The sequence below is a fragment of the Eschscholzia californica genome, unplaced genomic scaffold (assembly GCF_041429995.1).
Source record: "Eschscholzia californica isolate CP2 unplaced genomic scaffold, dmEscCali1.0.p SCAF_2, whole genome shotgun sequence".
Lineage (NCBI taxonomy): Eukaryota > Viridiplantae > Streptophyta > Magnoliopsida > Ranunculales > Papaveraceae > Eschscholzia > Eschscholzia californica.
In genome coordinates this window covers 16723591-16735574 of record NW_028238309.1, presented here as the reverse complement: position 1 = coordinate 16735574, position 11984 = coordinate 16723591, and the positions used below count along the sequence as shown (strand labels likewise).

Here is an 11984-nt window from a genome sequence, read left to right as displayed (position 1 = left end):
AGCCTTGGAGGAGTTTCTTTAGTGATTTTCTTTCTTTCTTTAGGTAGTTATTTGGAGTTGTATCTCCTAAACACTTGGTGTTATTTATGTTTTATCTTGTCCGACATTTGTGTCGATGATTTAGAGACATCCTATGAGTTTTGAGAAACTTGGTAAACTTTTTATTAGATGATTTATTGTTACTTTTTGAGCTTCATGTTCGATACTATTTGTCTCCTTGATGAGTATATCGTATATGTTTACTGTTCTGCGAAGGAATGCTTTAAGTTTAGGTTTTCATGGCGGCCGACGTGGAAATCTGGATTTGGGGCGTTACAAAGTGGTATCAGAGCTCTAGGTTCATAAATCCTAGGGATTGTGTCTAGGGCTATTAGACAGTTAGAAGCAGTAGTGGCACTTTGATCTTTCCTTGGTTTTTGTGCGTGACATTAATTTAGTTTATCTCCTTATTCTTCTCTTGATTAGATTCATGGACGGAGATGGAGTTATTTGTAGGGGACGTCGTAGTGCTCGCATCCGAGGTCGAGGTACAAGCCGAGGTACAGGCCGAGGTGTAGGCAGGGGGACAGGCCGAGGTGCAGGCAAGGCGATAGATCGAGGAATCTTTGCCGAGGAAAGAGGATCGACAGGAACTGTGGGTACAACGGTGCAGGCTGAGAGCAGTGCAACTCCAGTTCAAAATCCGAATGGAGGGGCAACGGTGACCATTGACGCAACTGCATTGCAAGATTTGATCAACATTGCAGCGGAGGCTAAAATGCAGGAGCGAGATCGGGTTCATGTTCCAACACGGGAAACAGGAGGTCTTGTGGTACCGGTGGTGAATCAGAGACCACCGACTGAGATGACTTGGGTGCAACATTATCACCAGTTCACGAAGATGGGGCCACCTGTATTTGATGGAACCGCGGGACCTTTAGGAGCACATGCATGGTGCCAGAAGATGGATAAGATTTTGCAGAATCTCGAGTGCTCAGATGTGTATAAGCAGAGAATGGCAGTGTTTCAGTTGGAAGGAAATGCCGCTTCTTGGTGGGATACAGAGGCTCGGTTAGTAGATCCTATGGCTATGACATGGACACAGTTTAAGGATGTATTCAAGGCAAATTACTTTCCATATTCAACACAACAGAAAGTATCAAGAGAATTTCAAAATTTGAAGCAGGGAGAGAATCAGACAGTCTTAGAGTATGAGCAGGAGTTTCATCGACTGTCATTGTTTGCTACTCACTTGATCCCTACTGAACAATATAAGATTGAGAGGTTTGTGAATGGGTTGCTCCCTAACATTGCGAGACAAATCATTGGGCAACCTAGTTTTGACACTTATCAGAAAGTGGTGACATGTGCTAAGGCACAAGATGACTACATTCAAGAGATGAGGAAGCAGAGGAGTGTCAAGGGAGAGATGGGACATACCCAGAAATGGAGTGGTAATAACAACAAGAGCGGTGGTAAGAATCGAAGTGACCGCTATCATGGGCAGCGTGATGGCAAGAGGCCTCGTACAGATCGGGATGATAGAGCAGTGGTAGCAACTGGTGGACAACCAGAACCACTGAATGGCAACTGGGGAAGACAGAGAGCTTTCCAGGGAATTTGTTACACTTGTCATGGGCAGGGTCATAGAGCAATTGATTGTCCTAAGAAGAATGAGACTCGAATTGGTAATCAAGGGCGACAACATGATCATAATCAACAAGGGAGGTTGCAGGGACGGGGTCAGCAGCTGCAGCTGAATGCCGTAGTTCCTAGGGATGTTGGAGCACCTGCTGAGGTGGTTGAAGGTACATTTCTTATTCATAGTAATCTGGGAAGAGTATTATTTGATCCTGGTGCTATGGGTACATTTATTTCTACTTCTTTTGTACGCACTTTGCCTATTGTGTTAGATTGATGTGTGAGCCCTTTTGTTGTATCGTCACCTTGGGGTGGGTCTATAGTGATAGACCACATTTGTCGCGGGTGCATTATTAAGTTAGGTGAACGAGAGTTTGCTTCAGACCTCTTTGTACTTCAGTTAGTTTACTATGATGTCATCCTAGGCATGGATTGGCTTGCTTCATATCATGCACTTGTGGACTGTTTTGCCAAGACGGTCACATTTTCTCTTCCGAGTGAAGAGGTGTTGGTTGTGTCTGGACTTACGAGACAGATGAGGGAGATGCACTTGGGTAACGTGGAACTGATAGAGCATCCGGTGATGGGTAAGACGCTAGAGATGATTGATGTGGTACGTGAGTACCATGGGGTGTTCAGCGATATACCAGGGTTGCCACCACGCAGAGAGGTTGACTTCTGCATAGAGTTGGAACCGGGTACTGCACCGATAGCTAAAACTCATTACCGAATGGCTCCAGTTGAACTACGTGAGCTCAAGGACCAGATTCAACAGTTACTTGACTTGGGTTTCATACGCCAGAGTAGCTCCCCGTGGGGTGCGCCTGTTCTTTTTGTTAAAAAGAAAGACGGGTCGATGAGGTTGTGTATTGATTATAGGGAGTTGAATAAGGTTACTGTGAGGAATAAGTACCCTTTACCGAGGATCGATGACTTATTCGATCAACTGAGAGGATCCAAGTGGTTTTCGAAGATTGACTTGAGATCAGGGTATCATCAGTTACGGGTTAGAGAAGAAGACATTCCTAAGACTGCATTTGTGACACGTTATGGTTCTTATGAGTTTTTGGTTATGCCTTTTGGTTTGACTAATGCTCCAGCAGTTTTCATGGATTTGATGAATCGGGTATTTCGAGATTTCTTAGATAAGTTTGTCATCGTATTTATTGATGATATCCTTATCTACTCTAGAACTAAGGAAGATCATGAGGATCACTTGCGACAAGTACTGGAGAGACTGATGGAACATCAGTTGTATGCTAAGTTCGAGAAGTGTGAATTTTGGCAAGAAGAAGTAAAGTTCTTGGGTCATGTTATTTCTAGCATCGGAGTATCAGTCGACCCTTCTAAGGTCGAGGCAGTGCTTAATTGGAAGCAACCCACATCTGCGACGGAGGTTCGTAGTTTTCTAGGATTGGCTGGATATTACAGGCGGTTTATCAAGGGGTTCTCGAGTATTGCAGGTCCTTTGACGAACCTAACAAAGAAGGAAGTTCCGTTTCTATGGTCTACAGAGTGTGACTTGGCATTTCAAGAACTAAAGACGAGATTGACTACTGCACCAGTTTTGACCATTCCTGAGGGTGGTGTTCGGTTAGTGATTTACACTGATGCTTCAATTCAGGGTTTGGGTTGTGTTCTTATGCAGAGTGATAAGGTGGTTGCCTATGCTTCGAGGCAGTTGAGACCGCATGAGCGGAATTATCCAACTCATGACTTAGAGTTGGCAGCTATAGTGTTTGCTTTGAAGATTTGGAGACATTATTTGTACGGAGAAAAGTTTGATCTCTTTACCGACCATAAGAGCCTCAAGTATCTATTCTCGCAAAAGGAGTTGAACATGCGCCAACGCCGATGGTTAGAGTTGATGAAAGACTATGACTTCTCGCTACAATACCACCCGGGTAAGGCTAATGTAGTAGCTGATGCATTAAGTCGACAACCGAGGGGTATCATAGCCGCATTGATGATGAATCAGTGGAAGATGTTGGACGATGTGGCAACATATGACATTGATATGGTTGGGTCAGGAGTTGGCTCCTTATTTCTGGGTAGTATGGTTGTTAGACCATCCTTACTAAACCGTATTGTGGATGCACAAGTTAACGATGAGTGGTGCCAGAAACAGGTTTCGTTAATGCAAGAAACTAAAACAGAGTTCAGTACAGGACAGGACGGAGGATTGAGAATCCGAGGGAGGTTATTTGTACCGGCAGATCCGGTCTTGAGACGGGATATATTAGACGAGGCACATCGGAGTAAGTACACTGTTCATCCTGGTGGTAACAAGATGTACAAAGACTTGAAGAGGCAATATTGGTGGTCCGGAATGAAGAAAGATGTTGCTGAACATGTAAGGAAGTGTGAGGTGTGTCAGATGGTGAAAGCAGAAAATCGACATCCGTTGGGACTTCTAGAACCGCTGCCTATTCCAGAGTGGAAATGGGAGAACATATCGATGGACTTCATCACAGGTTTACCGCGTTCGAGTCGAGGCTTTGATGCCATCTGGGTGATAGTTGATAGGCTGACTAAGTCGGCTCACTTCTTACCAGTGAAGACGACGGATAGTGGAGATCGACTGACACAATTTTACATTAAGGAGATTGTCAGGCTGCACGGAGTTCCAGTGTCTATTGTGTCAGATAGAGATTCATCCTTTACTTCTCGGTTTTGGAAGAGTTTTCAGGCGTCTATGGGAACATCGTTACATTTTAGTACAGCTTTTCACCCTCAGACCGATGGGCAGACAGAGAGAGTCAACAAAGTACTCGAGGATATGTTACGGTGTTCGATACTAGATCTTGGTGGTAGTTGGCAAGATCACTTGCCTTTGGTAGAGTTCGCATATAATAATAGTTACCAATCTAGCATTGGTATGGCTCCTTTCGAGGCATTATATGGGAGGCCTTGTCGATCACCATTATGTTGGAAAGAGGCAGGAGATGCTAAACTAGAAGGACCAGAGGTGATTCGGGATACTTCTGAAAAGATTGCATTAATTCGGAGTAGGCTCAAAGCAGCTCAAAGTCGTCAGAAGAGTTATGCTGACAAACGACGTAGGGATTTGGAGTTTATCGTTGGAGAAGAGGTGCTATTGAAGGTGTCACCTATGAAGGGTGTTTTGCGGTTCGGCAAGAAGGGAAAATTGGCTCCCAGATACATTGGACCTTTCAGAATAGTGGAGAAGGTAGGCAAAGTGGCTTATCGTCTTGACTTGCCTGCAAGTTTGGCAGGAGTGCACAACGTATTTCATGTATCGATGCTTCGGAAGCATGTGAGAGATGAGGATCAACATTCGGTGGTCGACTACCATGATTTTGAGCTCCAACCAAATACATCATATGAAGAGGAACCAGCTCGCATCGTGGATCGTAGAGAGCATGTTCTTCGCCGAAAGACTATTCCCATGGTCAAAGTTCAGTGGAATCATCACAACGATAGAGAAGTTACTTGGGAACGCGAGGATGATATGCGACTTCGTTATCCTCATCTTTTCCTCTCATCAGGTGCGTTCAATTTCGAGGACGAAATTTCTTTTTAGGAGGGGAGATTGTAGTGCCCCTATTATTTTAGGAGGTGCCTATAGCATCAACCCTTTATACCCTCCCTAATAATACCCTACTGCCAACACTTTTGGTATTGCCTTTCTTTCCCATACAGCCGTGAGTGGAGAAAGGGATGGGGTATTAGGTTTTAGTGAGAGAAAGTGTGGAGGAAGGGGAGAAAGAAGAAGGGTTTGGGGCTTGGAGCTTGGAGTTTCTTCATCTTTTGTTTATTGTTCTTGGTGTGTGGGGGTTCTCTTCATTGTTTGGCTTTGGACTAAGGTAGATTTCTACTCCTCTAGGGCTTGAATAGCCATTTTTATAGAAAACCTAGACAAACTAGATAACACCACAAACCCTAGATTTTAGTATTACTTGAACATAGATTAGGGTTCTTGACATGAATATATATGCTAGAAGTAGTAGATCTATATTTGTACAAACTCATTTCTTGGTCACTTTGAATCTCATCTATGTGTTAGATTTTGAGGATATTTGCTATAATGACATACTTGATGAACCATACAACCTTCATTTACATTTTCATGCTAGATTCATGTATTACAATGATATTTAGGGCTAAACCTCTCTATTTGCCATGATTTTAGTATATAGCTCTTATAATTATATGTCTCTCACTATTGGACAACACTCTTTATATTGATACATGAACATGCCCTAGAACTCAACATGATATGAGAATTTTAGGCTATTATCATCATTGATTCATTACTTGCAAAATTACAAATATGGAACTCGTATGTCGTAATATGCTATCGAATATGATTTTGATTTATGTATGTTGTGGTGTGATGCTATTATATGTGTGTGATGTGATGGAGTTGGTGGAGAGTTGTAAGAGTATTGTGGTTGGTTCGACCCTCTCTACCGGATGTGATATAGGTATGGAGCGTATGGGGTCGGCGCTAACACAATGGATGACCTTGTGGGCCACACTCTCATACAACGTGGATACCAACTTGTCATATTGCTTTTGGTTGTTTATTATAAATGGTGTGATATTATGTATGTGTGACGTGATGGAGTTGGTGAAGGGTTGTAAGAGTATTGTGGTTGGTTCGACCCTCTCTACCGGATGTGATATAGGTATGGAGCGTATGGGGTCGGCGCTAACACAATGGATGACCTTGTGGGCCACACTCTTACATAAGGTGGACACCAACTCGTCATGTCGCTTTTTGTTGTTTGTTACATATGTGGTACATTTTAAATCTAATGGTCACAACTCGGATACTATACTTGGACATCTTCTCAGCATAAGTGGTTGTCTATTTGTTTTGGTAGCTCTTGAAACTGTCTATTGAGGCTTTAGAGGTTTCGAAATCTACTTGTTGGGGTCTGACCCAACCTTTTATTTTTCAGGACAAGGAAATCGGGAAGTGCCACCTGCTTGAGTCATAGTTAGCCTTGGAGGAGTTTCTTTAGTGATTTTCTTTCTTTCTTTAGGTAGTTATTTGGAGTTGTATCTCCTAAACACTTGGTGTTATTTATGTTTTATCTTGTCCGACATTTGTGTCGATGATTTAGAGACATCCTATGAGTTTTGAGAAACTTGGTAAACTTTTTATTAGATGATTTATTGTTACTTTTTGAGCTTCATGTTCGATACTATTTGTCTCCTTGATGAGTATATCGTATATGTTTACTGTTCTGCGAAGGAATGCTTTAAGTTTAGGTTTTCATGGCGGCCGACGTGGAAATCTGGATTTGGGGCGTTACATAAACTGAGTGAGTACTCATGTTTTAAGGAATCTCTCCAATTTGCTTAAATGAGAGTTATGATAATTCACGACTTCAACTCTTTGAATACTCCTCTTCCCATGAAGTTAACTTTGAATACTCCTCTTCCCATATCCCAAGAAACAACGCTATCTTGTTAATCACTCATGCTAGTCTTCATAAGTCATTGTTGTCCAACCAATGACCTAGACTAGGGACGGTATAATGGCGTGCTTCCAGGTTCACTTAGTAGGGTCTCTTTTATTAGATCACATATCTAATAAACCTACCTGGAACACTCCATTATTTTGGACTGTCGTTTAAATTCTAAACCACAATTTAGAATCCGAAATAAACTGAGTTTATTTCGGATAACAAGAGTTTGTAAAATTTGAGTGCCCGCGTAAACTCCTTTACATTCTCAATTTTACAAGTCTCTTAGGTTCTTCTACCTTGATCCTAATTCCTTTAGATCCATACATCCTCCATGTTCGTTCTAAGGTGACAGTTTAGTTACGTTTTCTTTGCTTAATATTATCGTTCTTAAGAACTCTTTCGTAAGCTTTTATGATAATATCAGTTTCTCAAACTGAAATCAGTACTTCCTAAGTTCTAATTTTTCTTTCTTATCTAGTAGAGTTAGCAACGACTTCCGGCATGAAAACTCCTTTTCATCTGTTTGTCCTCCCTAAAAGATTCTTATCTTTATTTTCGGAAGATTTCTTTTATGGCTTTTTCCAATCTATGGTTTCAGAGACTTGAGTCTTGGATGCTCTAAGCATTCTAGGCTGAACTGGCATGTATGGGTGACGACATCTTTTATACTCTAAGTATTTCTCAGATGTAGCGGGTAAACATCAATCATCTTCATGATTACTCTTATGTTCTTAACCATAAGTATTTCTCTCATGTTTGTTTTTGGTCATCAGAATTTCCAAATTCCAAATGTTGCTTGGCAGTTTTTCATGTGAGATGGGTAGAATCTCTCTCTCTGAGTTTTCTATTTAGATATCTTCAAAACTCTTTTGAACGAGTCTTATCATCTCTTTGATCTATCGTTTATAGATCTCGATGCCCAATTTTGTTTACCCTCGTCTATTGTCCTATTGAGTCAGTTCTCTAACTGTTTTGACATTATTTCTGATTGTCTTCTCAACCCCAGTATGTTTCCTACATACAGGACTTGAAACGAACTTGTTTCACTCCCACTTACCTTCTTGTCGAACAAGACTTGACCATTCTTACTCTTATCTCTTTGAACTCACAGTCTAATTTTGGAGTGGTTCTACTATAGTATGTTTGAATCTTCCTAAGACTCATCCGGGGTTTTTGAGCAAATTTCGAGAAATCTCATTAACTCCTTAAGGAATTTCACGACGAGTAATTCCTTACTCTCAATATAGTGAGTAACTTCTTTACTCCTATTTGTTGCTCCTATTCGAAACCATTCGAATATTTATTTCCTCCCACTTGTCTTCTTTGAAAAACTCTTTCTTTCAAGTAAGACACCATCGAGAGCAACAATCTAATTGTGTGTCGATGATTTTATGAGAAACCCCCGTTATTCTTCTTTAGAAGAAACTATGTCTAACATGTTTTAGACTTTGAATAAAATACCGGTTTTAGAACTCTTTCTAAAATCCATACTCGTATGGAATCATTTTTCACTATAGCTATTCTAGGTTTTAGTGGTTCGACAGATTTGTATTAGACCTTTATTCTTTTGGAAGATTGATGACTTTTAGACATATGATCTCATCATATTCTTTAGTCGATTGATTCTTTACTAGATTCAGGTTTAGTTTCCAAAACTTTTCATATAATCCAGTCCTTAGTCTATTCTAGTCACATCAGTCATAATTTCATGTCTAACATGAGTTTTATGATTAATTGACCTCTGTTTTGTCATATGAGATCTTGTCAAATCTATTTGCCTAGACCATGATTAACTATCGTTGAGAGATTCGCAATCAAACAACTTTAGTTTCATTCATGTTCATTCAAATTTATTTGACTAGATTAGAATAACTAAGTTGAATCGTTCGGTATAAATATCTTAAAAGTTAAATAGGCTCTTTTAAGAACATCATAAAATACTAAATACTTTATTTACTCCCATAATCTCATTACAGAGTCAATGTTCGAAAAAGGAAAAAGAAAACTAAAACTGATTAAAGTAATGCCTATGGAGTCTATGATCCTTCTTTAGCTTTTCTAGCAACTCTTGCTTCCTTAGCTTTTTGACAGGTTCATCTCCTCTTCAATAAATACTCAGCTCCCACTTGCTCCTGTCATTCATAATGATAAGAGCTTTTTAGCTATCCTATACCTTAAAAGGAAATAATATTAAATTGAATTAACTTTTAATAATTTTTACCTTGAGCGAAAACCACGGTTCCGTTCTTCTTGTCTTCCAGGAATTTGGGACAGTTTCTCTTCCAATGACCCGTGCCATTGCAATAGAAACACTTGGAATCAGATTGGGCACCTTTGTTCTTTGGGAACTTGCTTGCCTTTCCCTTTGCCCATTTTCTTCTTTTGAATTTCTGCTTTCCATCCCTCTTAAATCCCTTGTCCTTATGAGCCATTAGAACTTCTTTTTTAGGTTCAACTACTGCGATATTCTCTTCGGCTGTTTGTAGCATAGCATGTAGTTCCTCTAAAGATTTATCCCATCCATTCATATTGTAGTGCATTCTAAATTGATTGAACCCATTATGAAGCGAATGCATGATAATATCAGTGGCGAAGTCCCGACCATTGTCGACTCCAAGTCTATTCAGTTTCTAAAAAAGACTAATCATTTTGAAAACATGTGACCCTACAGGCACAAATCTGACAGCGAAATGAAATGTTCGGTAAAGGATGGGGCACGGCTAGCACAAGTATCGAACGAATATGGTCACGTGCAGGACAATATCGACCATCTCTGGATGGCGTCAGAGGTTCTCCGCAGAGTGGTGATACGGTATATGTGCGCAACAGAAAGTCGATCTGTCCGAGTAGATCTAGTGGCTGATTCGTATTCAAGAACACGTGATTCCATCTGGGGTTATGTGAGGGAATCCTTCACTCGGCTGCAATGCACAGTATCTCCCTCTCATGTTCACCAGCAACGCATCTCCCAAAACTATTAGGATTTATCTTCCCATATCTTCTCCTGTTTCTTTAAAGAGAGAAGATTTTAAACATAGAGAGTAATCTAGAGAGAGAGAGCGTGAAGAAGGAAAGAGATAACTGGAGATGAAAGTGAAGATTAAGAAAGGGGAAATAAGGAAATAAAGAGATTTGTCTTGGAGATGAGGTTTTCCAAGAGCATCTCCAATGCAAGACTCAAGAAAAACTCTTAAAATCATATGTGTCAAGTGTGAAAAATAGATCTCTAAATGGTCTCTTTCCTATGTGGCCATTTAGAGACACTTTATTGCAAAACCTCCTCCAATGCAACACTCAAGAGAAACTCTAAAAACCTATATTTTAGTTTAAAACTAATTGATTTGCTTATGTGGCACTTAGAGATCCTCAAGAGGACACTCTAAATTAGAGTGTCCTCTTAAGGATCTCTAAAATAAATCTTGACACATCACTTCAGAGATTCATGTTGAGTTTTGCATTGGAGATGGATTTAAAACAAAAAACTCAAAAAAATCCTATGTAGCACTCTAAGATTTAGAGTTTGAGTGTTGCATTGGAGATGCTCTAAATAAAGACGGGATGTTAGCTGGAGATGAAATCAAAGATGGAAGATTTCCTTCTCTCTTGGAAATTTTGGAGATGAAAGTCGAGCTAAATACGGATTGATCTTAACAAGGAGTAGATTGGAATAGAGAAGGAAAGGAGTGATAGAGATGTTCAGCTTAGTCTTCTATAAAACAGGGAATCATCATAAAACAGAGATCACCTCCTCACGGCTAAAAGAAAAATAGAGAACCATTTTTATCATCAACTCTGACTTTGAACAGTTACAAAAACCAAAACTGAATTATCTTTATTACTGCGGATCGGCCCCGGTCTTACCGGGATATTACTACTTGACTCCCGTGCACTTGCAGGTATAGACCTTTTAGGGAAACTTTCAAGGCCCATCAGAAGGAGAAGACAATAGTGGATTTGAAAACTTCATAAAGGAATAATACACGTTGCCACACGCAAGGTTATTTTGGGAAGAAAAGTATTGACTTTGATGGTATGTAGACAGAGATTAACAAAAAAGGGGTCAATTTTAAATTTATGAAAAGTAGGAAGCCAGAGAAAAAATTGGTCATAAAATAGAGGGTCAAAAAGAAAATAACTCTCTATGTTTTAAGGAAGATATGAGAAATAACATATCTACCAAGTAAGACAGATGCACATCTCCTTTCCCCTAGTCCTTTAATTTCTAACATTTGGTAAACCAAAGTAACACCCATATGTTTTTGAGTTGGTAAAAGTTGTATATCTGCAGCAAATAACATGTGCAGATTAGATTGGGGACAGTAGTTTGGCAAGCATTTATGGCTTTATTTGAGAAGCTTATTGATTTGATGTAGATTGTTGCGGAAGCGTAAAAGTAATGGAATCCACCATTATTAATAAACTAAACTAACGAAATAAAACTGATAAAATAACGATAAACAATAAACTTGATTAATAATAAACTTGGTTGATAATATTCTCTGATCTGAATAACAAGGACATACCTGACTTCCTTTTATAGGAACTTAGAAACTTCTAGATAGACTCAAATTAGGATTCCTAAATATCAAAGATACTCAAATATAGAAACTTCTAAACCTAGACTTAGTAGGAAATACTAAAACATGGAAACTCCTAAACTCTAACCCTAATGGGCTCGGCCATGAGGCCTTCTAACTAGTTCGGCCGTGAGGCCCATCTTGATGGTCTCCATCATACTCCCCGACCGAGAACGAACTTGCCCTCAACTGAGACTCAACAATGCAATCCTTAATTCCCACTTCGAGCGAACAGTGCATTGGGGTTGAAGGACACCCACTTGGACGAAATCACTAGCTTCAATCTCATAGTGCAAAGAAGCTTGCAAAAATAAATTTAGGAAAGAAACTTCCAACAAATTGCAAC

At 40.0% G+C, this 11984-nt stretch overlaps 2 protein-coding genes across 2 annotated transcripts; one reads left to right on the top strand and one right to left on the bottom strand.

Annotated features, from left to right (window-relative positions):
- Nucleotides 1–469: 469 nt before the first annotated feature.
- LOC147556566 (uncharacterized) lies at nucleotides 470–6771 on the top strand. Its single transcript, XM_086664608.1, has 2 exons — nucleotides 470–1787; nucleotides 6549–6771. Exons 1-2 carry the CDS (start codon nucleotides 470–472, stop codon nucleotides 6578–6580), a joined length of 1350 nt encoding a protein of 449 aa, XP_086520734.1. The 3' UTR covers nucleotides 6581–6771.
- A 2497-nt stretch (nucleotides 6772–9268) lies between these two features.
- On the bottom strand, nucleotides 9269–9589 carry LOC147556565 (uncharacterized). The gene has a single exon (XM_086658662.1). The coding sequence runs from the start codon at nucleotides 9587–9589 to the stop codon at nucleotides 9269–9271; it is 321 nt and encodes a 106-aa protein (XP_086514788.1).
- Between the last annotated feature and the right edge of the window lie 2395 nt (nucleotides 9590–11984).